At 39.3% G+C, this 27,662-nt stretch overlaps 1 protein-coding gene across 1 annotated transcript in view; it reads left to right on the top strand.

Moving 5' to 3' along the window:
- Positions 1–705: 705 nt before the first annotated feature.
- Positions 706–27,662, top strand: part of RAB3C (RAB3C, member RAS oncogene family) — a 311,738-nt gene continuing 284,781 nt past the window's right edge. The window contains exon 1 of the mRNA XM_027863605.1: positions 706–933. Within this exon, the coding sequence (XP_027719406.1) occupies positions 706–933 (228 nt within the window). The remainder of the gene's footprint in view (positions 934–27,662) is intronic.

Here is a 27,662-nt window from a genome sequence, read left to right as displayed (position 1 = left end):
TATGGAGCACTTGATGTGAAATCAGATGATGTGACTTCAAATAGTTTTTTCTGTCATTCTCTCCATATGTGGTTTTGGGCAAGATATTTGTCTAGCCCTCAGTTTCCTCACTTATAAATTAGGTAGAGGAGAGCTGGACCTGTTGACTTCAAAGGTTTCTTCCAGTTTTGATTTGATGACCCTGTTTTAATGTAATTTTTGTGTTTGCTCAGATAGTTACATTATAGATATGCTTTTGGCTATGCAAGTGAAATGAAGGGTGAGTGGAGGTCATTATCCAAACAATTCAGGTAAAAACATACTGCTATAGAAAGGTTGGTAAGTTAAATTACCTAGATTACTTGTCTACACACTTCACAGGGCTTGGAAAATCCCTATTTTTCACGTGACCTGGGTAGGCATGGCCTTGGTGATCTAATGACTTCCAAACACTGAGCAGTAAAAACCACCATCAACAACAAAAACAACCTACCAGCACAGCTGCAAAAATAAACAAACAAATAAAAAGCCTTAAAGTTTTGCTGTTTTCTGATACACTGAGGGATTATTGCCATGGTGACCAGCATCTTTGAGACACAAGGATCCCTCTTGGGCTGCCTTCTGAGTACTCTGTTGTTTGTTGCTGGGGAGTTCTATGAGGAGTTTATTATTATGTCTTTTGTCCTGTAAGAAACCATTCACAGTTCCTTTTGTTTTCAATCACAGATGGCCTCTGCCCAGGACTCCAGGTATGGCCAGAAGGACACCTCGGACCAGAACTTTGATTACATGTTCAAATTGCTCATCATTGGGAACAGCAGTGTGGGGAAAACTTCTTTCCTCTTCCGTTATGCAGATGATTCCTTCACATCTGCATTCGTCAGCACTGTTGGCATTGACTTCAAAGTAAAAACCGTCTTCAAAAATGAAAAGAGAATCAAGCTTCAGATATGGGTAAGTAGTATGGAAATTTTTGATGAGATCTGGTCATCAAGAGGCTTAATCTCACCTATGACATTAACCGACAGACTCATCTAGTACAGATTTGGGCTAATCTAAGACTTTGTTACCTGTTCTGTAGTTTGGGGATCCTGCAAAGATAGTGTACAGCCATGCATTCTGGCTTCAGTGTATGAACTAAATCCACTTATCTGTCCTGAGAAGCAAACCTGTAATTCTTTATTGCCTGTTGTATATGTAGCGTTGTACTGATGAAACAGTTTAACTAATTGTCTCGCTTATCTGATGCAATGGAAAGAGACCAGGCCCTGTTAGTCTTGTAGACTTTCTAGAGATGAAGATCTCTAGATGGAAGAGCCCAATTAGACCTTTGGTTTCAGAGACTGGGATATATAAATAACAAAAGGTCTATAATTTTTTGATGCTCAGATGAAGTAGAGAATCTCAGAAACCGTGGATGGTGTTAGAAATGATGTGCCAGGATAGATAACACTGAATGGTATGAGGAATGTCTTGTAGGAGAAACAAGGTAGCCTTGCTGTTTGAGGAAGTATCCTACAAAATTCAAGATAGGTGGTCACTTTAGACTAAAGCTAGGATAGAATTTTTAGTTCATGCCATTCCCAACACAATTTTCCTTAAGTAACTATACTGTGCCAGGCACTATGCTAAGTGCTGAGGATACAAAAAAAGGCAAAGATAGTCCTTGACCTCAATAGAGCTCAAAATCTAATTGGGGAAGCAAGCAAACAAATGAACAAATACATTATAAACAAAATAAATAGGAAATCTTTAACAGAGAGAACATACTAGAATTAAAGGGGATTGGGAAAGGCTTTCTATAGAAGGTAGGGGACTTGAAGGAAACCAGAGAAACCAGGAACCAACAATGAGGAGGCAGAGTTTTCCAAGAATATGAGATAGCCAAGGAAAATGTCAAGAGCTGAGAGATGGAGTGTCTTGCTTTGTGAAACAGCCAAGAGGCCAGTGTTACTGGATGAAACAGTTGTGGACAGGGCTGGGGAGTAATGTGTGAGAAGAATGGGAAGGTAGGGGTGGGATGAGGGGTTAGGTTTTAAAGGGCTCTGAGTGCCAAACAGAGGATTTTATATTTGATTCTAGAAGTGAGAGGCACTGGAGTTTGAGTGGGGGTATATATGACATGTTTGGACTTTTGCTTTAGGAAAATTGCTTTGATGGCTGAATGGAGGATGGATTAGAGAGGGGAGAGATTTGAGGGAGGCAGACCCACCAGTGGCTATTATAATTGTTTAGAAGTGAAGTGATGAGGTCCTGCACCAGAATGGTAGCAGTGTCAGAAGAGAGAAGGGGGCCTTTTGGAGAGATGTTGCAAAGGTGAAATTGACAGGTCCTGGCAACAGATTGGATATGGAGTATGAGAGACAATGAAAGACAAGGATGATGCCTACATTGCAAGCCTGGGAATATGGTGGTGTTCTCAGCAGTAATGAGGAAGTTTGGAAAGGAAAAGAGTTTAGAGAAAAAGATAATGCTTTTGTTCTGGGCATGTGGAGTTTAAGATTGGAATCCAATTTAAAATCTCTGAAAAGCAATTGGAGATACAAGACTATAGGTCAACAGAGAGGTTACAGGTGGATAGACATATTTGAAAATAGTCAATATAGAGAGGATAATTCAATCCACAGGAGCTGATGAGATCATCAAGTGAAGTAGTATAAAGGAGGAAGAGAAGAGGGTCTGTAACAGAACCCTATGGGACACCTTCAGTTAGTGGAAGTTCCCTGGATGGGGACTCAGCAAAGGAGACTAAGGAGACTTTCCATGGGTTTCCATGAAACTGCTCTTCTCCTGGTCCTCCTAACTATCCAACTGCTCTTTATCAGTCTCTTTGGTAGGATCATCATTCATGCTCTACTCTATGTGTATTGGTGTATGCTTTGTCTCATCTTTTCTTTCTCTATTCTCTTGTTCATCTCATCAGTTCTATAGGTTCAACTGTCACTTCTATGAGAATAATTCACAAATCTACATATTAAGCCTTTATCTCTCTCCTGAGATTTAGTCCTGATGAATATCTTTGCTTGAATGACCCATCAAACATATCCAAAACCAACATCACATTTCACCCTAAATATGCCCCTTCCCCAACTTTCCTATTTCTGTCCAAGGTACTGCCATTGTTCTATTAATTCACGTTCATAGAATCATTAGAGTCATCTTTAACACTTCACTCTTCCTCACCACACTTCACATCTGGTTAATTGCCAAGTTTTGTTAATTCTATTTTCACTTTCCCCTTTTCTCTGTCCACGTGACCAGCATTCAGGCCTTCATTGACTCTTTCCTGGACTATTTCGAGAGTCACCCAATTGATCTCCCCCATCTCAAGTGTCCTTGCCTCCTCCATCTATTCTCCATATTAGTAATATCCTTGATATACCTAAAATACAGGTATAAGTATGTTACTACGTGCTCTGGAAGCATCAATGGTTCTCTATTTACCCTATTGGATAAAATGCAGAATTCTCTAGTTGACATTTAAAGCCTTTCACCATTTGGCTCTAACTTGTCTTTCTAGACTGACTACATATTATTTTTCCTCAAATACCTTATGTTCCAAACTGGCCTATTTACTATTCTGTATTCATGACAGTCCATCTGCTACCTTCCTGCTTTTGCACAGGTTGACCCCTTGTACCTGGAAGGTTCTGCTCCTCACCTCTGTCTCTTGGAAATCCTTGGTCCTTTCAAAGCTCATCTCAAGTACCACCTCCTATTCAAACCTTTCCTGATTCCCCTTAGTTGTTATGTTAGTGCTCCTTCCAGAAATTACTTTTTATTTCTGTTGTATGGATTTGCTGTTTACTCATCTGCATATGTTTTTTCCTCCAATAGACTGTAAGTATCCTGAGGGCAAGGATCATTTAAAAAAATTTTTTTTGTAAGCCCAACACCAATTTCCACTGTCAGAAGCTTGCACTGAACCTGGTACATAGTAAAGCACTTAATAAAAGCTTGATAAATTTAACTGAATTGAACAAGTCTTATTTAAACACTCCAAAGGAAACATCCAGAGGAAGACATAGGAAGAGAAAGACAAGGTTGTGACTCAATCTTGGTGCTCATTTGATGATTCCATGGTTCTTTGCTTTACTGATTTAATCAACTCTAGTAAGATTATTTAGCTGTGTAAGCTGTGTAATGTTTAATGATTATAATGCCTCATTCATTTGATAGCATTTTTGGAACTAATAGAAATTACACAGTAATTCATATAGATGTCATCTCATTATATTCTGATAACCAAGCAGTTAACTTTTGTTTCCTTTTCTTAGTAATATTTTATTCATTTCCCCCTAATGATGAAATAATTCATTAGTAAAAATTGTACTTTTATATCAATTGTTTAATAGATCAGAACAAAGAAATCTTTTTTAGAAAAATATTTTTAAAATCTAAACATATTCATAAATTTCAGGATGGAAGGGCCCTAGAGGTCATCTTGCCCTGGACCTTCATTTAACACATGAGAAAACTGTTAGGATAGGATGAGGATCTCTGATGACAGACATATAGTGGGTTTTCATATTGGGACTGGATAGCTATTCAACGGGAAGTGTGTCGAACAAATAAAATAGATAAGCAGTGTGGGCTTATTTAGAGTCTCTTTAACTTGGGAAATTGGGGAATTAAAGACCATAAAAATACAATAAGTATGAAGAATAAGCAAAAAGAATTACTATCTAATGATAGAGTTATAGGCCTTAGCAAATAATCCTGTTAGGGAAATACTTATGGCCAAGAGGATGTTAGAAGATATTTCCCAGAACCCCTCACAACATATGTTTATGGCTTTCCTTTTTACTCATATCTTAGTGACATTTCTGGTAGTGGTGACATTTTCCTGCACTGAAAGAAAGACCACCCTATCTATCTGTGTTACTCCTCTGCTCAAAAGACTTGAAAAGCACTAACTTGCCTCTTGAATAAAATTGGAATCTCTTATTTTGGCTTTTGTGACCCTCCAAAATCTGTCTTCTACCTTATTTCATATTACTCTCCCTTATGTATTCTATGTTCCCTAGACTCTTCTTACCTTTCAGCCTTCTCCCACCTCAGTACACTGGTACAAGCTGCCCCCACTCCCATGCCTAACTTAAGTGTACTTCCTTTTCTTCTTTGTCTTTCAGAACCCTTATCTTCCATCAAGGTTTGGCTCAGGTGCTAGTTTCTTTATGAAACATTCCCTGATTCTGGTGAAAGTGTTAGCACTCTCAATTTTTCCTGGAACATTTTTTTTTAATCTCTCCTTTGTCTTCTTCACATACTAGCATGTGCCTTACCTATGTGTTTAGGTATCATATTTATCTTTCTAGAATCTATGTTTTTAAATGAAGAAACTGTGTTTTTTTGAAGTTTCGCTGCCTAACATTGTACCTTGACCATGATAGGTCCTTAGTAAAAGGTGTCTGTGGAATTGAATTGAATTAGGAACCCACTTTAAACATGATGCCATTTGTGATATTTCAAATTAGATGATGCCTTTCACTTCAGTTTACAAATTTGAGGGGGGGCCATATGTACTGAATGCAATTCCCCAAAGTCAGAGATCAAAGCATGGTTGATTTGACCACTGCCTCTTGATCAGACAAAGTGGCACTTTAAGGAGAAGTGTGGGCACAGTGTGACTGGGTCTTGTGCCAACCCTGAGGGGCAAGGTGGAGAATAGAAACAGCAGCTGGTGAAATCACTCCTGGCAAGGACACTGAGAAGTGCTTGCCATGTTAAAATAAAGCAGGTCATTTCACATTTGACCCAACATTTTCCCCTAGCTCTTATCCTCCTTTTATATGAAGATCTTAGCTTCAAGAAAATTTCATTTCTCCAAATAAGAATTGACTAAGAAAATGTGTTCTTATGACTTAGAGCAGGGCTTCAATCATTAGCTAAATTCTAATTCTTTATTTAGAGGATCATAGATGTAGAGCTAAAGGCAACAGATTCTAATCTAGTTCAACTTCATTTTACAGATAAGGAAACTGAGTCCCACTGAGGTTAAAGGACTTACCCTAGATGGCAGAGAGTAGAGGTCAGAGACAGGATTCAAACCCAGCTCTTCTGACTTCAGAATCAGCGCCCTTTCTACTGTGCCATACTGCTCCCCCATAGGTTCTTTCATCCTTGGTGGGAGGGAAGGTAGTAGAAAGTACTAAGCTCATAACTGTGAGGTAGGAAGCTAGGATTCCTAGTTCTACCTCCTACATCATCATTCATCATCAACAGAATCAACACATACTTATCAAAGCCTGTTGTGTACCAAGTACCCTGCTAGCTTCTGGGATTCAGAGACAAAAATCAAACAGTCCCTGTCCTCAAGGAGCTTATTTATATTGGGGGAAAACAACGTGTACATTAATGTGACTACAAAAATATATATAGATACAAAGAATTGGGAAAGAAGGGTAAGGAAGGAAAGTTATTGGCATAGGAGTTAGGGGAGTCAGAAAATGCCTCATTTAGGTGCTTGAGCTAAGCCTTGAAGGAAAGTAGAGATTCTGAGAGGTAGCCATGAGTAGCCAATTCCTTCCAGCAATGTGAAACAGCCTTGCAAAGGCATAGAGATAGAAGATGGAAAGTTGTGTGAGAGGAACATTAAGAAGGCTGGTTTGACGAAACCGGAGAGTCCATGAAAAAGAGTGCACCTGAAAGGTAGATTGAAGCCAAACTGTGAAGGGCATTAAATGCCAGATGACTTTGTATTTGATCCTAGAGGAAATAGGAAGCTAGTGAAGCTTATTTGTAGTGGTCCTGCCCCTAAGGAATAATGTGACTTTGTACAAATGACTGCACGTTAACCTCATCATTTGTATCTGTGAAAGGATGGGGTTTGATTGGATGGTTTCTAAGTCCTTTCCAGTTCTAACACATTTTGGTACTATATATAATTTCCACTCATGCAAAAGAAAAAGCCAGGTAGAGGAGCTGAAACCTGAGTATACACATGTATAAAAATGTGTATATTACATGCAATAAAATATTTTCACATTCTCCTGTCTACATATGTGATACATGCAATATGTGCATAATATACACGTACATACATATTGCATATGCATGCATTTTATAGTACATGTGATATATCTGTAATATACATGTGCACATATATGTATACACATTGTAATACATATATGTATGTTGTGTACATGTGTATATATCACTCTGAACCTAATTGCCAAGAATCCTTTGGCTGGCAAGTGTTCAAAAATTCCTCCAGCTTTCTTACGTTAACACTTATAACTATTTACATTGCTGGGAACAATTACTCCCTGCCTATATAAAATAAAAGCTCCCTGAAAGCAGGGACTATTTGATTTTTGCCTTTATGTGCCACCTAGCATAATGCCTGTTAAATAGAAGAATTGATGATAAAGAATTGTTGTTTGGTAATTGTATATAAAGAGGCAATATAAGATCATGTCTTTGCTTATGAATTTTCTAGGTCATATGCAACATAATGTGCTAATTGCCTAGAAAAAAAAAAGGAAAGGAGCAGCAGGTGCATAGAGATGGAACATTTTCTCATGTGAAATCCCTTTCCCTAGCCTGCATACACCTGAGAGTTTCCTTATTATTAATAGTCATAAATATCCACATTTACATAGTGATTTAAGGTTTGCAAGTTTATTCACTCAACTAGTATTTATTAAGCAACTACTATACACAAAGGACTGTGGGATCTCTAATGAAGAATAAGTTTAAGTCTCTGGGGCTGAAGTCTAGTAGGACAGATAAGACGTAACTATGATATGAGAGTACGTGAAAGTGAAATGAGAGAGGTATGAACAAAGGGAGATGGGAAAACAAAGGAGGGAGAAGTCACTTTTAGCTTGAATTAAGGTTTAGAGAAGTAAAGAGAAAGGAGATGAATGCAGCAACATTCCTTTCCTGCCGTTATTTCCACCATTCAATAAGATAAATAGGGCTGCAGCGTAGAATACAGAGGGGAAGGATCCATGGACATAGAAGACTCTTCAGTTTTGAAAGGGGGTGGGCTGATGCATTCCCTCCTCATCCCTGATCCTATTCTTAGAAATGGGACAATCAAATTATTGATGCCATACACATCCTAACAATTAAGGTGAATCTGGTATTTTGAGTTATAAAGGCCTGTGCCACAGAAGGTGAAACCCTAATCAATTGGGACACATGGCAGAGTAGAATAGGTCAGGAAATGTCCCTCTTTTGGCAAAATTTGTATGGAGAGTAACTTGTCCTACTGACATCCTTCCTGACTCCAAGAAGCAAGAATTACGGGTAATAATATTATAATACTGCATTTTTCATTTGTCCTAGAAGAGCCTAAAGCCACAATTTTAAAAAATTTAAGGTCATTAGAAAAATGAAAATCCCCTCCTGGCTATATTCCACCTGTTTTATGTACAACTGCCTCAGAATTATTTCAGTCAGGAATGTATCTTTCCTTTGGTACCTAGTTACCATTTCCCTTAATATATTCATGGGTCTGTCTACCTTTCACTAAATTTTCTGGCTTGTTATTACATGCTTATTATATTTTTAAGGTCTTTAATTCCCCAATTTCCCAAGTTAAAGAGACTCTAAATGAGTTTTCTATGTGTGCATTTTTGCAATGTGATGAATCAATTGGTGGAAAATCCAATATTTTAAAAATTTCAATTATAGACATATAGGTTATAGTTTGGATTTTCTCAAACTTTTCTTATTACTTACAAAAGAAACAACATGATCAAGAGAAAAGAATATACAAGTGAAAATTCTGCCCACTTAGCTATCTATTTTGAGTGTAAATCTGTTTAAGTCATTAGACCTTTTCTCTACAAAGGAAAGCCATTTAACTCAATAGTCTATAAGGTCCCCTCTCATTCTAGATTCTACATTTTTGTTTATTTCTAATATCTGAATTAACCTTAAATGCTAGCCTTAGTTTGGATTTATATAAAATTAAGTGAAGGGTAGTGTTGGCAATTATCTGGTACTAATGGGATGTAAAGTCACATAATTTCAACCCTAAAACATCCCCCATGGGGCAGCGAGGTGGCGCAGTAAATAGAGCACTTGCCCTGGAGTCAGGAGGACCTGAGTTCCAATCTGATCTCAGACACATAATATTTCCTAGCTGTGTGATTCTGGGCAAGTCACTTAACCTCAATTGCCTCACCAATAAAAAAAAAGTTCCCCATGTTCCAAATAACTATTTTCTTTGTAGTTTAAAAATTATTTTTATTCTATACATAAAAACATTATCAACAAAAATAACCTAATATAATAGCGTGTAGTAGCACTGTATCTATATGGTCCCCTCTCTTGATGGGGGATCACTGTCAATTAACTTCACACCTCCACTCATACTACTATCTCTGTCTCACATCTTTTTATCAAGGTGTTAAGAATCATTCAGTTAATTACTCATATTCCAATTTGACAAGTCATTCCTTTTCCATTTCTTCCTCAAATGTTGTGCCAATCAAAACCACTATTCAAGTTTGCTTACCTTAGCAAGCAATTCAATCAAAGTATAAAAAAATGCAACAGAAATGTGTATTTTGGAGATGGCAATCACTCTAATTTCCTACATACCCCAGGGTGGAATCTCCCTTTCAATGACTCCTATTTCAACCATTCCTACTACATACAGGATGAAATAAATGTAAGTTCTTGTGCTTAATGCAAGATTCTGACAGGTGCAAAAAGGAGGTAGTGCGAATCTCTTTGGCCTTTGCCCTTGTAGTCTATTTGCACAATCATATCCATGCTATCCCTAGAAAATCATTTGGGGACTCATGTATTCTTTGCTCCAAAGCCTTCTAGGAGATGTAATTAATGGGGAAAGCAAGGGAGTGACCAAATATGGGTCCACTAAACAAGTAAACAAAATAAGGAACATCATCCTACATCAAATCACAAACCGAACTATTTGATTTTAAACCTTGATGGATCTTTGATCACATTAAAGTGGATAGTCCTTCTAATTGTACAGATCATGGCCCATCCACTCTTGTCCATGTCTTCTTGCCAGGCCTTCATGGGAGGGGAGAGGATTGACACAACATTTCATTTGCCTTCTGTCCCATTCCAAACTCTTTCTCTGTGTGTGGCTATTCACTTTACTCAAACAAGTCAGAAAACTGACAGATTAAAACCAAATTGTTGATCCTAACTACTAGAAAGGGAATTATTTTCTAGCTGAACCTCATTAGAGGGTTTAGAAGAGAAACTTGGAAAGAGATATAATACTTTTACTTTAGAAAATATTTATATGAAGTATCAACTTCCTCTCTTCAAGTGGACTTATTTTATTAATTATTCTGACTCTAATTCCACTGCAGAAAGCTTTGCAGCAGCATTGTGCTCTTCACCTTTCTCTTCCCTGAGGCTTCTCAGGAAGCCTCCCTGAGCTGATGAGCAGGGAGTGGGGTGCACCGTTCAGCCAGCTGATGGCCTAGAAGATATGGTCAGGGGGAAGGTATTAGTTCATAGCTCTGGAATTGGAAGGAACCTCAGATGCTATATGCAGCCCCCTCCCAACCCTGTTGTTTGTTTGTTTGTTTTTTAACAGATGAGGGAACTGAGGCCTAGGAATGATAAATGACTTGTCCAAGGTCCCATAGGTGCTGTAAGCAACTATTCTGGGAGCTTCATGAGAAGCAGTTATCACCTATGCTCCCTTTGGCACTGGCTCATTTAGCCACACTCATCTCAGCCTTAGCACAGCTCAGGGACGAGGTATTTTCTCCAATGCTTTTTAGAATTGCTTTCTCACCTGTGGTTGCCTGTCTTTCTTGTTCCAAGAAAATACTTCCACCTGTGAAGAGATTTGGCTGCTTTACTTAAGTGTTCTTATGAGCAGTTTATGTGATGCCTGCTGTATTGATGTGTGGGATGCCAGGGACCCTCACTAATCCAGCTAACTGCTTCATAAATATTTGGAGAAGATCAATTTTCATGGAATAGGAAAGTTCAGATAAATATGCAAGACTCTAAAAAGATGAGTATATCCCATGAAGAAAAGAGATTTGTTCATCATACTGACAATTTTCTGCACTCATCTTTGCATTTAGTATCCCTTTTGCTTACTTCAGGCCCTAAAATCTTCACTGCTCCAAATGAAGAAACCATCATTTACGTCCCAGACTTCTTCTTTAAGGGGCCCACCCAAAGAACTGGTGGCCAAGAAAACCACTTTTGATGTGATCGTATGAATGCTCTCTTGATTTTTCTGACATTTCCTCTTTCTTGGCAGCAAACTTTCCCTTGCGAGATGGAGAATGGCAGACTTAGTTCTATTGCTCAGAGCAAGCTGATATCATGTGTGAAATGTCAAGACAAATGAAAATACTCTGTTCTGTCAGTCAGTAATCATCTGCTGGGCTCAGATCATCATTCTGGTTGCTAGTGCCAGGTCTAGAGCTTGATGTCTGATGAGGAAAAGCAATAAACACACAAACAGGAGGAAGGAACAAAAAACACATCCAAAGGGAATGTGTAAACATGTACAGCACATCCTGATAAACAGCAATACAATCTAAAGATTTCTGAACTTAAAGAACCGGGTGAAAACAAGGGACAAATTAGACTTGCAAATTTGTGGAATTCCAGTCATAGACTCTCTGGCTCCCAACCTTAAATCCCTGTATTGGAGCTAGCCCTCAGTCAGTCAGTCAATCAGGCAATAAGCACTTATTTTTGCTGTTGTTGAGTTGTTTTTCAGTCCTGTGTGACTCTTGGTGATCCCATTTGAGGCTTTCTTGGCGAGGATACTGGAGTGGTTTGCCATTTCCTTCTCCAGCTCATTTTATAGATGAAGAAACCGAGGAAAGCAGCATTAAGTGACTTGCCCAGGGTCAAACAGCTAGTAAGTGTCTGAGGCCAGATTTGAACTTAGGAAGAGGAGTCTTCCTGACTCCCCCCCAAGTACTCTACCCACTGTGTTGGCAAGCTGCCCATAGGCACTTAGTGAGCTCCTAAAATTTGCCAGTCCTTGCGCTAAGCTCTAGGGATACAAAAAAAGACAAAGAACAGTACCTGCCTTTAAGGAGCTCACAGAACAATGGGGGGAAAAAGACTAGATGTGGTGGGGCCCTGGGGAACCCTCTGAAACCGAGTCTCATTAATTCTTATCTCCCAAAATGGGCTCACTCATCACTGCTACATATTCCCTTGCTTAAAGTGGGAAGAGTGCCTCCAAAAGGAACCGGCAGACTGTGGTCCACTGGGACAGGAAGTATTCCACACAAATACCTTCCCCCATTTTCAAAAAGGTTCAACATGTGGAATTTTTCTTCTTAGCCTATTCTTGCTAGAATGGATCCACTTCATAAAACCTGTTTATATCTGTAGAAACTAATAAAGCAATGCAGAAGATACTTGTAAATGCTGAGGATATGCCAGGATGAATAGTGGTGAAAGGCTTGGGTAAGGAAAATTAGTGAAGAGTTGTTGGAGGAGGTGTTGCTTAAGTTTTGGAGGTAAAGAGCATCTGGAAAAGAAGGGTCTGAATTTTGTTGGAAGATAAGCAAGTTTGGATGCTTCTTTTTAATATAAGCACCACCTACATAATGTGACTACTAAGAGCCAATGTGGCTTTTTCTAGAAAGAGTCATACTAGATTAAATCAAGATCTTTGCAAGTAGGGATTGTTTCAGTTACATAGCAGGTATTTAATAACTGCCAGAGAAATGTTGCTTTAAGGGTAACCTGGGATCTTCATGCCCCGGGGGCCCCATCAGAAAAGTTACTGTATAAAATGGAGATAGGTTTTTTTTTTCTCTTTGGTTTGTTTCCCAGATGTTTACGTTATTCCCACTTATTCTTTCCATGGAGGGAGATTTGGTCTGTGTGTACTTGAGTAAGGGAACATTCACTGGATTTATAATGGTTATAAACAGGGCATATCATGAATGCCCAGGATTGCCATATAAGTGAGCTCAAAGGAAATGAAAGTGTCACTATATTTTTCTACCCACTTTCACCAATAAAAGCAATTTCAGCTGTCAAAACATCATAGTACTTACTTCAGATATTTCCCCTTTCAACATGCTTTCCTGACTGGTACTCCAAATCTGACATTCTCCAACACCTTAGATCCTTCCCAACACTGTACTCATCTCTACCTTAGCCCCTGGATCATCCTGGAGATGGCCAATTGGATTCCCAAGCAGACAGACATTTCTCTGGAAAACTTTGTTTTTCTGTGTCCTGATGCAGTAGTGAAATGTTTACAGCATATTAATGAGGTAAAATATCTAAAGGGCACTGGAGCACACATTAGCAACACATTTATTAAATAGAAATTGCTCAATATTTGGAGAAGTCCTCAAGATCAGTCAGCTGTGTCACCAGGATTTTTTTTTTCATGTCATTTGAACCATCTGTGCATTTTAATAGAGGGAGGCATCCATTGCCCAGGGAGGGAAAAACCATACAGCTTGTTTATTGCATGATAATAAATTTTATATTCTTCCCTGGAACAGAACAATTATAAATCACTGAATCCACGGAGAGTGATTATTAAAACACTGAGATATAATTTCCCCAGGACATTGTTGGGCATGATGAGCCTGACAGCTTCTGATATAAGACTTTGGCTTCATGTATGTGATACCAAACAACCATTTAGACTTTCTTCCTACTGCAACACCCTCCTTTCTCCCAACCCCACCACTAATTTTTCAAGCTGAATTAATCAGGATGACATAATGTTAGAACTGGAAGAAGCCTTCGGATCATCTAGTCTAGCCTCTTATTTTACAGAGAGACTAAGGCCCAGGGGGCTTAGGGGGATTTTCCAAGATCACACTGGGAGTAAGTAGTAGAAACAGGACTAGAACCCAGTTCTCCGTTGTTGTTACTATTGTTGTTTTTCCCAATGATACCACACTATAGTTAGTCTAGCATGACATTAGTATCTGAGGTCAGATTTTAAAAGTTTTTCTATGACCAAACCCCACACTTCTTTCTGATGTCATAGATGTCAAACAATTATTCTTATAGTAATTAAGCAACAAAGCAAGGTGAATGACATAGCCAGTTAGTTAACATGTAGAATACCTGTGATGGTCAGAATTCTGTACTAAGCAAATGATGCAATCTGAGAACAATCAGGAAGGAGCACATACAGCCTAACAAAATATGAATTCCATAAACAATTGGCAAGGAGTGATAAGAGTATGGATAGGTTAAATAAGGGAGGGCTTCCTGAATTAAGTGACACACTCAAGAAAAATAATCAGAGGAGAGATAGGGCCCACAGAGAAGTTTCAAAAAGTTAGGGATGATCATTTTTGTCTTCAGCCTATAGTACACAGGTAAAGTGAAGAAGAGCTTGGTTTCTTTTTTTTTTTTTCATTCAACCCCTTCTCTGGAATCGTAGGCCTCTGCCAACCCCACCCCCCAAAAAAGCCAAAGAGAAGCTCAGAGGTAATTTAATCCTACCCTTCCCTGAATCATAACTCTCATCTATGACATGCTCAATAAGTGGTCACCTAGACCCCACTGCAAGATCTCCAGGCACATTTGCTACACATTTTAGCTGTTTAGCAGGATTCAGGGGTTTGAGATGATCACTGAATGCAGTAGTTTTCTCAATTTATTCACCCAATCCAAAGTGAAATAAAGATTTGATAATTGTCGGGACAGTTTGATATAGTAGAGATGACAACCTGGGTCTTTTTCCTTCCCACTTTTCTCATCTCCTCCTCTCAACTGGACTCAACTCAACCTCACTGGGGTAGTCTCTTCCTGAAAAAAAAAATAAGAGAAACTAAGAGACAAACAAGTGGTTTAATTACACTATGCTATGTATACACAAATATATAGGGCATATAGGTTCTCTCTCTAGCATGTACATACATGCATAGATGCATGTACCTATACTACATATACACATATGTACATGTGTGCATGTGTATATATACATACACAAATGTATATGTATACACACATACATATATGTATATATGCACTGATACATATAATATGTAGACATATATAGTATAATTATATAATATATAAATAAATTATATAATTATATAATATATAGATGCATATATAATACATAGATATATATTATATACTTATATAATATATAGACATGCATTATATAATTATATAATATATAGACATATATATATTATATAAAATCAGCTGGATGGTGCAATAAATAGAGTACTGGGCCTGAAGTCAGGAGGACTCCTCTTCTTGAGTTCAAATCTGGCCTTTGATACTTACTAGCTGTGTGATCCTGAACAAGTCACTTAACCCCATTTACTTCAGTTTATTCATTTGTTAAATGAGCTGGAGAAGGAAATGGCAAGCCATTCCACTATGCTTGCCAAGAAAAGCCCAAATGGGGTCATGCAGAGTTGTACACAACTGAAAACAACTGAACAGCAACCACATACACACACACATTCTGATCTTACCGAATAACAGTCGTAAGAGGTCTCCCTCAGTAATCACTTAGTGGTAAAATTCTAAAGTCTCACTACTTGCCCTGCCACACACTAACTCACTCCATCTCTTAAATGCCTGTGTATCATTTGAGAACTCATTCACCCAACACACTACTTTCTCAGTCTCAGCCTCACTACAACATGCAGCCAGGACTATTCTTACAATAATCCCTAGCTCTCCTCTTACTCTTTTCCCATCACTGCCCCTAGATCAGTTTCTTAACTTCCCAGTTGATCAACAACAACCCTTCAGTTACTTCCTGCAGCTCTTAAGTGACCCTGGGGAACTATAGGCAGCTATTTTTCCTCTAGGACAGATTATTTCTCCCTTTGCCCCTCTCTGCCCCACAACATCTCAAGTTCCTGACAGAAGCATCCAGATTGTTGCATCAGTTTCCTATTTCATTCTGCCTGAATGTAGATGTTCTTTTAACAGAGAGAAATTAATTTTTATTTTGAATTAAATTTTGTTTTTTTCAGTTAATTTATTTTCTCTCTCTTACAACTCCCCCCACCATGGAAAAAAAGAAAAGCAAAACCTTTGTAACAAATAAGAACAGTAAAGCAAAACGAATTCCCACACTGACTACATCAATATTTTATTTTTATATGAATATAATGGAATACTATTGTTTTGGAAGAAATGACAAAAATGACAGTTTCAGAGAAACCTGGAAGACTTGTATGAACTGATGCAAAGTGAAGGGAGCAGAACTAGGAGAATCTATGTTCTAGTAACATTGTGAAAATGAACAAATGTGAAAGACTTAAGAACTCTGATCAACAAAATAACAAATTCATTTTTTACATGAAAAATAGGCAAGCATTTGCTTATAAAGAACTAGGCTTAAACCCAATCCCCTCACCAAAAAAATTTTTTTTTTTTAAATAAAGAACTAGGAACCTGGGCCACCTAGTTCATAAAATGAGGGAGTGTGCTCTTGCAGTACGATCACTACCTACCAGAGTTTCCAGTCCCTTTTTTGCCACTGGATTAGGCTAGTCCCCTGGACTTGATTGGCCCAGGGGGCTAAGGCTCAAGACAAGCATCCTTTGATGCATCTTCCTGGTAGCCTCTGGCCATAATGACCTTGGCTTCCTAGTTGCTTAAGGGTATAAAAGGCTCATCCCACAGGGAGTGGAGTGGGTATCAGACCAGAGAAATTCCCAAAGTTCACAAGAGGCACCATACTCTTTTTATTAACCAGACCTTTCCATATGGAGAAAAGGGGGCAATGTCTACTTAAGCTAAATTCTGTAGTATCCTTCTTGAGTATCCTTTCTATGCTAGGGTTTAGTACACCTCTTTCTGTTTCTGTTGATGGACTTGATGAAGGCCCTGACTATTATAATGCTGAAGGGAGAAGAAAATGATAAATGCTTAAAAAGTCTTCCCAATATGTCATGGTACTAAACAATTCAGTCAGAGAGGCCCAGAAAAGCCACTGGGCTGAATAGGTTTGGAATTCTGGCCCAAATTTCTGCTTTCTATTGCCGACCAAAATCTCTGGCTATTGAGCAGATTTCTTTGTTGGAGTCTCCACTGGACTGTGTTTGCATGTGTGTTGCAGCTTACAGTACCCTGAAGGTAGCTGCTAGGAACAGGTACAGATGCAGGTAGAGCACAACTATTCAGAGGTGCTACATAGCTGTGAGGAAATTGCTATTACAGGGCACCCAGGTTAAGGAGGTCATATGTCACTGAGTGGCTTTAGCAGAAGCCAGAATTTGGGGCTGATTTCCAAGGCTAACAGCAAACAGTAAAAGACTCTTCAAACAGTGGCTAGTGAACCAAAGGACATTATTTATCATCAGCATTGAATGATATTTGTTGAATACCTGAGTGAACATACCCTTGTAATAGCGCGTGATCACTTACAAAAACAGAATTTTCAAATGCAGTTAATGGTGAAAGATGAACTGTAGACCTTGCCCAGATGGACTAATCTGGCTCACAGGCCAAGCCCGTTTATTCAGTCCTGGAAGGTAGAGAGATAATGACTATTGTGTAAAGCTCTCTGCCTCCCTGATCCCCACCTTCCTGCACATGTCCAACAAACACTATCAGGCCTCTTTGCCCAAGGCTTCTTGGCTTCCTCAAAGACTCAGCTTAAGTGCCATGCCCTATAAGAAGCTTTTCATGAGTCCCTACTTGTAAGTGCCCTGATACCCCAACCCCCACACACTGAAATAATTTTTTGCTTATGGTGTTTATATTCAAGGATCTGTGTACCTATTGTTTTCCCCTAGTTCAGCTCCCCTTTTTTAATGTGGTATGAACCTCTCTGTCAGTCTGGTGAAGCCTACAGATCCCTTTTCAGAGGAGCGTTTTTAAATTCATAAACTGAGATACAGAGAGAATTGACTAAAGAAACCAAAAATATGGAAATAAAGTAACCAAAATATTTTTCAAAACAAGTTCACAGGTTCTTGGTTTAGGATCTCTGCCCTAACAGAATAAGCAACTGGAGGACAGGGACTGTTTTATTTTTTCCTGTTTCTTTGGCACCTGAAACATAGTCAATTCTTATCGAATGGATGGAAGAATGTATGAAAGTCATCAAGTGAGTGACCAGCAAGGCAGGGAAGAACCTGCCTTGAATTCCCAGTCTGGCCTTCTGCCAATCTTTGCTAAATGTGAAAATGTCTTTTGATGATAACTAAACTTTTAAAGCACTTTTAAGCTAACAAAACATTTCCTCCTAACAATTCTGTGAGGTTGCTAGTACACATATCACTCCCAGATGTCTAGGATTTGTCATATTTTTCATTATGGACTCTATCTATGGACCGACTGCAATCCTTCTGCAACTTACTTGATGGTCTTTGAGATGTATTGCTGCTGGAAAATGCATCACCATCACCCTCTGGCCAACTCAGTGATAAGCTTCTGCAAACTTGTCCTTGGACAGGTTTCCTGTCCATGGCCTGAACTTGATGTTTTTCTGGAAGAACACACGCATTATTATTATTCCCATTTTAAAGTTTAGGAAGGTGAGACTCAGATACACTAAGTGATTTGTCTGGTGCCACAGAGCTAGTGCCAAAATCAGAATTTGAACCCAGGACTTGTGACACCAAAACTAGTTTCCTGCATATCATGTCGCCTCTCAACAGAGAGAGAAAGCAGTAAGATGAATGGTCTGAACATCTCCTGAGAAAAGGTCAAATTACTTGCAGTTTATTTACTTATTGATAGGTCCAAAAAAGAAAAGGCAAGCCAGTGTGCTGCCGAGGTAGCAGAATTCAAATTTAAAGTACTTTGAACCTCTAAGAGGAAAGGAGCTGTTCAACTCAACTAATTTATTGAGCACTTGCTATGTACCAGGTTGCTAGGTGATGATGATGAGTGAAGCTCATGAAACTCTTCTCAGAATAATGTTTTTAAATGCATTAAACAAAATTCATAGGATTACAAGGGAAACCAATTACATTGAAATAGTTATCAAATGTTCTTTTAAAAAAATCACAGATGTAAGGTTAAGCTCTCCTGGACTAGTTGATCTCTAGAGTCCTTACCAGCTCAAAAATTCATTGATTCTCCCTTTCCAAGAAGAACAAAGTGAAAAAACCAATAAAGGTCTCAAAGGAGGAGTTTCCTTATTCCCCATTTCCTAAGCAGAGTTGTAAAGTAGGCCAAATATGCCTCTGGTGTCTTCTCATTTCTCCTTCTATTCTTTCTCCAACTCTGATATCTTAGGTGCCTGGGCCTTCATGCTGTTGTCTGACCATTCAGAACAGTAGTTTTCAAATGATGTGCTAAGAGTTCTCTAGCTCTGAAGGAATGTGTATGGAACTTACACTTAAGTTTGCATGAAAAAGTCTCCTCCTAATGTATGGAACTTAAACTTGCCATCAGCTTGCACAAGTCTCCAGAGGAAGTGCCAGGATTCCTCAGCAAAGAATAATTCTGTGTTTTAAGCAAGAAGCATTTTTGAGACCCATTGGCTGAAATCTTCTTGCTACCATAAATCACCTAGGCTTTCTCTGCTCAGTGGGAATTCATAATTACTCTTCCTCCTATCCCTTCAAATCTCCCATTGCCTTAGGAAAGCTGATGCCATTCAGTTACAGTGAGAGCATCTGGCCAAGCGAATCTATACAAAGATATACATAATGGCTGATGGTCTATTGCATCAAGAGTGTTTAAAAGGAATAGGTAGCTAATCCAAAGGAGTGAATGTCTAATGGTAGGATTTCATCAGAGTGGGTGTGGACGGACAGTAAGATCTTCCTTGGATTTTTTAAATGGCTGTTTACTCTGCTTGTAAATAAGATCACCCTTGCCATGGATTACATATCATTGGCACCTTTCTAGAACCACAGAAGCTTTGAACTAGAAAGGACCTTAGAAACTGCTCTTCCTTCCTTATCCCCTACCTCACTTTATTGATGGAGACACTGAGCCTCAGAATGTCATGGTAGCAAGATCACTGAACTAGGAGTCAGAAAACATGAGTTTTCAACATGGCTCTACTCTACTACTTATTGCCTAGCCATGAGACCATCAATCAACCAGTCAATAAGTATTTATAAGTGCCTATTATGAGCTAGGAGCTGTCGTGGGTGCTAAGAAAATTAAAAAAAAAAACAATGAATGAAATGCTTCCCATTTTCATGGAATTTTCTTCTAATAAGGATTAGAAGTACTTAAATAAGAAAACAGAATAAATATAAAAATAAATAAATACAAAATAGTTAACTACAAGATAGTTTGGGAGGAAGGAAACTAGCAGTTGGGGCAATCAGAAAACATATTATGGAGAAGATATCGTTTGAGATGCCTCTTGAAAGAAGAGAGAAATTCTCTGAAGTATAGATTAAGATAGAGTGTATTCTAGGTATGGGAGGTGGACCACTGAAAGGCACTGAGAAAGGAGATGGAATTTCTAGAAATGGAGCGCATATGTGAGGAACAGAGGGAAATCCAAATGGCTGGTCTGATGAGTGTGGGAAGGGAAATAATGTACAATAAGTCTGGAAATACAGGTTAGGGCCAGGTTGTGAAGGGCTTTAAAAACTGAACATGAGTTTATGTTTTATCCTAGAGGTAAAAGGGAGCCGAGACTGAGGAAAGGGATGATATGGTTAGATTCGTGCTTAAAGAAAATCATTTTGGCAATAGTGTGAAGGACGGATTTGAAGGGGGAAAGACTTGAAACAAGTAGACCATGTAGGAAACTACTGTAATAATCCAGGGAGTAGGTAACTAAAATAGTAGTTGTGTGAGTCAAGAAAAGGAGTTGGATTTGAGAAATGCTGTAGAGGTAGAAATGGCAAAATTTATCAACTGATTGGTCATGTGGGTTGAAAGAAAGTAAAGGGTTGAGATTATGAGTCTGGAGCATTGGAAGAATAGTGGTGCCTTTGTTAGAAATATGGAAGTTTGGAAGAAGAGTGAGCAAGGGGGGATGGAAATGAGTTCAATTTTAGACATGTTGAGTTTGTGATGTATCCAGGAATCCATTTTGAAATGTCTAATAAGTAATTTGTGATGCAGATCTGGGGCTCAGGGGAGATGTCCTGGGGCTAAATATATAAAATCATAAATCATCTTCATAGAAATAATATTTAAACCAAAAAGAGCTGTTGATGTTACCAAGAGAGCATAGAGAAAAGGGTCCAGGACAGAAGTGAATACCGTTAGCCAGGGAATGTGACCTCCAGCAAAGAACTTGTTAGGGAGACAACCAGGAGAGAACAGCATCATGAAAACACAGAAAGGAAAAAGTGTCCAGGAGAAAGTGGTCAATAGTATTAAATACAGCAGATAAGTGGGAAAGAATTTGGACTGAGAAAAAAGATCAGATTTGGCAGTTATGAGTCCATTAGTAACTTTGGAGAGAGCAGTTTAGGTTGCGAGGTTAAGGAGGGAGTGAAAGGAGGCAGTGACTGACTTTATACAGCTTTTTCTAGAACATTGGGCAAGTTATTTCTCTTCTCTGAGCTTCCATTTCCTCCCTTGTAAAGTGGGAGGGGTGGTGGCCCACTTTGAGCCCAGTGTTCTTTTACAACATAACACTTTCCTATATTTGAGGGGGAGAACTGAGCAGAAAATTATTTCATTTTATTTTATCCAATACATCTGAGTTCCACTCTCATGAAAGCGAAGTATGGTCTTTGAAAACTTTCCAAAACAATTAACCTTTAGGTCAAGTCAAAGCTCAGACAGTTTCATCTCTAATGCTTAATTTTTCACAAATTTGCAGCTGATTGGAAACAAGAGATGGAAAACAGAAAATGTTGTCCTCACATTTCTGTAGAGTTTGTATGGAGCAAGGTCAGGAGGCTTGATTCAGAGAGTTAAATTCTAAATTGAGTTTAGTAATAGCATAGCAACCAATAACAAAAAGCAGAGGTGAATTGAGTCCAGCAGAGACCTTTAAGCCTGGCCTTGTTAACAACACATAGCAAGGAGAAACAAGGAGCTTCTGACAGACATTAGTTACCACATCTGCAGATGGGATAAACTCAGAGATAAATTAATGTGATGATAACTAGACAACAAAGCTCTCTGTATGCAGGCAGGGCTCCAGATGAACAGTATTATCCCCCATGGATTTCTCAATATCATTGCCTCTCTGGAGAAGCTGCCTGGGCTAATGATCTAACCACAGGATAGATGTTCTCTCTAAATGACTTCTGCGTGTACAATCACATATCACCCAAATATCCCCACACACAGCTTCTGTTTATTCTTGCCCTGTTGCAAGTAAACTAGATTTAATCATCTTATAGCACCTTGGGGAGGAAGTGCATTGGGTCCAAAGGGACCATGGTGGTCTCTATACAGCCAACCAGACTCATTCACTCATGGAGTCGGTTAGCAGATTGAGATTAGCTGCACTTTGCTTGCAGTGTGGTGTCATGGAAAAGAACACTGGGTTTGGAGGGAAAAGACCTGAGTTTGAATCCTGGCTCTGTCACTTACAACCTATGTGACCTTGAGCAAGTCCCAACCTCTCTAGGCCTTAGTTTTCACATCTGTAAAATGAGGGGGTTGGACTAACTGACCTATAATATTCATTTCTCTAAATATATCCTCCTAAACTGAAAGTTTCTTTTTGAGAGTTACAAAGGGTGAAGGAACGAGTAACCTTTAATAACCATCTAACAAAAGTTCTCCTTGTGTAGCCCTAGGACTGAACCTGTTCTTTGGACTCTCTGCTTTTAGTCTAGTCTTCTTTACTCTTCTTCTTTCCCTGCCAAACACAGATTGACTCCCTTCCTTGCCTTCCTTCTGCCACAAAGGGGCTCTCAGGTACTAAGGCTCCAGAGTCCACTCATACATCACCAGCCTCTCAGCTTACTTGTCTCCCTTCAGTGCTATTGTGGGCTAGCCTGGGGAAGGGTACAGAGTAACCGTTGCCCTTGTATTTCACATAGTTTCACAACTCAGAGTTTATATTGCCTGAAGCCCTTTAGGACTCAGCATGGCTCTAGGCACCCCCATTCTGGGTGGGGACAAGGAAAAAGTGTTCAGGGACTAGTGGAAACATCCTGGGAGCTAGGCACCATAGATGAGGACAGCAAAGAGCATTAGTCCAGAAAGGAAATGGGGCAGAGATGGAGAGAGAGAGAGAGAGAGACAGAGAGATAGAGACAGAGACAGAGACACAGACACAGAGAAAGGATGAGAATAATATAGACTAGATTGTACCTGGTGTCAGAAAAAACTGTTAACTATTTATGCTGCTCATGGATAGTGGAGATTTAAAGCAATAATAAGAAAAAAAAAAACACTGTACAAACTTTGTCTTACACAAAAGGAATGTCAACCACTGTCATTTATATGAGTTGTCTGGTGTGTCAAGTTTCCATGTTACTGATCATTTATGTTATTATGAGAAGTACCACAGTGTAGTGAGCAGAGAATGAGCCTCAGGGCCGGGAAACCTGGATTCAAATTTGGCTTCTGATTCATACTAATTTTGTGACAGCTGGAGAGTCACTTAATCTCTCATTGCTCTATAAACTCTGTAAGACTAGAAGTTGCAGAGAAGGTACTATACCTGCACTGGGGGAGGGAGGTTGCTCTTTTGGTAGTTCCCTACATCAATGAAATCATAGGGCTATTTCCTATTGCCATTTCCCTACTCATGTTATTAAGTATATATAACTTTATTATCAATCATATTTGACTACAGAGGTGAGAATACAGTTTCTGTCCTAGTAAGTCCTCAATAAATCACCCTTAGGGATGGGGTGGAGGGAGAGGAAGAGAGGAGGAGATGGACTCAAACATACTCTCAGATGAGCATTTCTCATCATTGGCCACTATAGTGAGGAACCTGATTAACTTAGACTAATTAACATTACTCCTAACTACCCCTCTTTTCTGGGAAGCTAGAAGATGAGATTTGTACTCCTTGGAGGCATATGAAACACTGGTCCAGAGGAAAATACAAGATACACAAGAGCTAACTGGCTCTGACCACTGAAATTCCTTAGCGAATTAGGTCCTACACAATGGCACCCTGAGTTGCCATTCTGCCAAGACTATTGGGTTTTTTTTTGGTTTGTCTTGGAGGCAATTGCAGTTAAGTACCTTGCCCAGGTTGGTGCAGCTAGTAAGTGTCTGAGGCCAAATTTGAACTCAGGTCCTCTGACTCCAGGGTTGATGCCCTATCCACAGTGCTACCTAGCTGCCCTTGCTAAAAGTATCATTATCAAATTACTGTTAAGATTGGAATGGGCTGCCTCAGAATGCAGTGAGTTCTTACACTGGAGGTCTCCAAGCTATTAGTAGATGGTCACTTGTTGTATACGCCACAGAGGGGGATTGTGTTCAGGAAGAAATTGACATTAGGGTGGTGGTGGTTGTTATTGTTGCTCTTGTTTTAATTTTAAATACCCAGATTCACCTGTATGAGATTATTTATTAAGTGTGCCCTACTTGGAAACAGGAGGGTGGCCAGCTGTCTTCTAGAGTCATCCCCAAGAATACCCCTGCTCCCAGCAATATGTTCCTGTAAGTTCTTTTCTACTTTTGGGAAATCAAATTCAGATGAACCTCATTGGGTGCTGGGAGAGTTTCCTGGTCATTTGGGTAACATAGATAAGTACTTGTCAGCACTATGGTTTGAACATAGTAGAATTTTCCCTGCCTCTCTTCCCTTCCTCTGCTTGCCAGAGGGCCCAGCCTGGAGGCTTCACTCCTTTTACTCAAGCACAGTGAAGGAAAGCACCAATAAAGCTCACAGACTGAAAAAGAATGGGAGAATCACAAAATAAGACATTTTTTGACTTCAGAAGTCTATAGTGATTGAGGTGGGGCAGCAGAGAGGATGAGAGGGGGATACAGGTGGGGCTTGAGGCAAATTAGTGACTTAAGGTTCTAAGTGAGTCAGGCAGGTAAGCAACTCATTCAATTATGGTTATTGAAACTCATGAAATTGACACTAGTTTAAATGGAAGACAGAGTTCTTTGGGTTCAGAACTGATTAGATTTCAACAGATTAAGGATAATGAAGAAATTTAATTTAATCTAATAAACATTTGTTAAGCACAACTGTACAAACCAGTCTAGTAGGTACTGTGGATTCAAAGATGAAAGATGACCTAGCCCCTGCACTCAAGTAGGCATGGTGGTGCAGCAGAAAGAGCAGTGACTCTGCAGTTAGAGGACCAGTGTTCAAATCTTGCCTCTGATGCATTCTGCCTGTGTGACTTTGGCCAAGTCACATAACCATCACTCAATTTCTCATCTCTAAAATGGGAGGAGGGGGGCTGTGGTTGGATTAGATGGTTTCTGAGGTCCCTTCCAGCTCTAGTTATGCAGTGCACACAACAGCATAATTGACAAAGTGTTCTCAGAACAGTTAGGAAGGAGAGAGTGTTCTTAGCAGGGGGAAATCAGGAAGGCTTCATGGCTGAACCTTGTAGAAAGAGGAGAATTTCAACAAGTAGAGGTGTATGAGGCCATGCTTTCCAGACAAGGAATCCTAGGAAGTGGACAGACTACATGAGTGATTGCATAGAGGTAGGGGAAGCAGTGTGTGAGGTCAGGGAACCATAGTTAGTAATGCAGCTTAAATTGGAAACACAAAGTGCGTGAAAGGGAGTAGTTGTATAATTAGACTGGGGAGGTAGGTTTGACCAGAAAATAGAACAAAAACCTTAAATGTTGGGCCAAATAATAGTTATTTTATTATCCAGGCAATAAGGAGCCACTGAAAGTGTTTGAGCATAGAGGTAACCTCACCACAACTGTGTAATGAGTGCTGGGATAGTTCACCCTCTCCTTATTGTTGGAACACATATCCAGGATCTTGGACTCAGATTGACTGGACGTTTGGATTTTGGTTCTTGCCTTCTGTCTGCTTTCCTTCCCTGTGGAATCTTTGTATTTTTGGACTAGTCTTTATACTCACATTCTTCCCTCCTTTACACTTGAAATAACTAACTAGCCCCTCTTCACATTTTTTTTTCTTATTCTCTAACACTAGTTCTTTATCCCAGACCAATGGAGTTATGTAGGCTCCCAGCCTTGGCCCTCTCTGGGCTAGCCATCTGAGCCTTAGCTCTAAAATAATATATAGAGGTGATCTGAAGTTCAAAATGGGAAGAAAAAAAAACAAAAGAGACATTTGATGCCATATTATCTTAAATATGCAAATGAGTGTCATTTGTGGAAATGTGCAACATTATATTATCTCAAGGCACTTTTCATATTTCTACAAATAATCATAGGATCATAAATTTTGAACTAGAAGAGATCTGGGAGATTGACTAGTTCAAAATGAAGATTTTATAGATGAGGAAACTGGGGCACAAAACATTTAAGTGACTTGCTAAGATCACACAGGAAGACTCCTGAGTTGAAATCCAGTCTCAGACACTTACTAGCAGTGTGATCCTGGAGAAATCACTTCACCTTGTTTGCCTCAGTTTCCTCATTTGTAAAATGAGCTAGAGAAGGAAATGGCAAACCACTCCAGGATCTCTGCCAAGAAAACCCCAAATGGGGTCACAAAGGGTTGGACGTAACTGAAAAACAACTGAATAATCTCTGGTGTTAGTGATCACTTCCCTTTACACCAGTAACATTTTAAATAAAATGTGTGAGAATTAGATTTGCTGCAATGAATTATATTTTCCTAAAGACCCACATTATAATCTCAAACACCCTTTTTTCTGATGGCTCTTCAATCGGCAGTTATGCTAATGCTTGAGCTCCTGATTTCTCTCTTTCCTCAGGCTCTTGGCTCAAGTAGTTAATTATTAAATGAGTGTTTATATGCAACAGGGCAACTAACTATTTAAAGGAAATGTGTAGGAAATCCTTTTTGTGAAGTCAGCCACCCTCCATCTCTTTTTCAAGGTCAATCAACTACTCGATCAACAAGCACTTATAAAATACCTACTATGTGCCAGGCACTGTGAGAGTTCCCAGGGATATAATCACAAAAATGAAAGGCCATATTACATAGATCCTATTTCCTTAAAATAGGAGCAAGCCTATAATGAGTACAGATTTTTTTCTCTGTTTCTCTCAGATCTTGAAAAGAGAAACAAAAAGCTCTGCTTTTTGCATAAGGGGGGAGAAGGAAAAGACCTCAATGCAATGCAAATTCTGAGGGCAAGGATTTTGTTTCGTTTTTAACTTAGTATCCCAGTCCCTAGCATAAAGCTAGATTATCAGTTATGTACTTAATGCATGCTTTTTTCCTTGTTTTTTTTGGTTTTTTTTTGCTAGGCAATGGAGTTAAGTGACTTGCCCAGGGTCACACAGTTAGTGTCAAATGTCTGAGGCCGGATTTGAACTCAGGTCCATCCTGACTCCAGGGCCTGTGCTGTATCCACTGAGCCACCTAGCTGCCCCTTAATACATGCTTTTTGAGTGAACGAGTTACCTCTTGTATTCTCTCTTAGAGTGGGGCTTGTGACTCGGTTCTGGGGAAGAATGAGTTTCGGGCTGCTGGCAGCCTATTTGCCCGCACAAAAGTTGAATGATGCCCACCCCAGAGCCCTCCCAGAATGATTACTACTGGTCACCCCTCATGGAGGCCAGAGTTTCCGGTCATTCCCATCCCTTCTTAGCCCTATAACAGCCTGTAGGGTGGAGTGGGTCAGCAGAGCCAGGGGGACCATGAAATGACCTCCAACTTCCACATTTCTCTGCAGACAAACACATGAGTTCAAAATGCCAGTGAGGCTGGCAATTACCCTTTCAGTGAGATGGTTCCATTAAAATTTATGAACCAAAAGACTGAAGAGATAATTATAAATAATAATTACAGTGATGCTTAC

This window comes from Vombatus ursinus, unplaced genomic scaffold (genome assembly GCF_900497805.2).
Source record: "Vombatus ursinus unplaced genomic scaffold, bare-nosed wombat genome assembly UNPS02014772.1, whole genome shotgun sequence".
Lineage (NCBI taxonomy): Eukaryota > Metazoa > Chordata > Mammalia > Diprotodontia > Vombatidae > Vombatus > Vombatus ursinus.
This window is presented reverse-complemented; position numbering and strand designations above follow the sequence as displayed.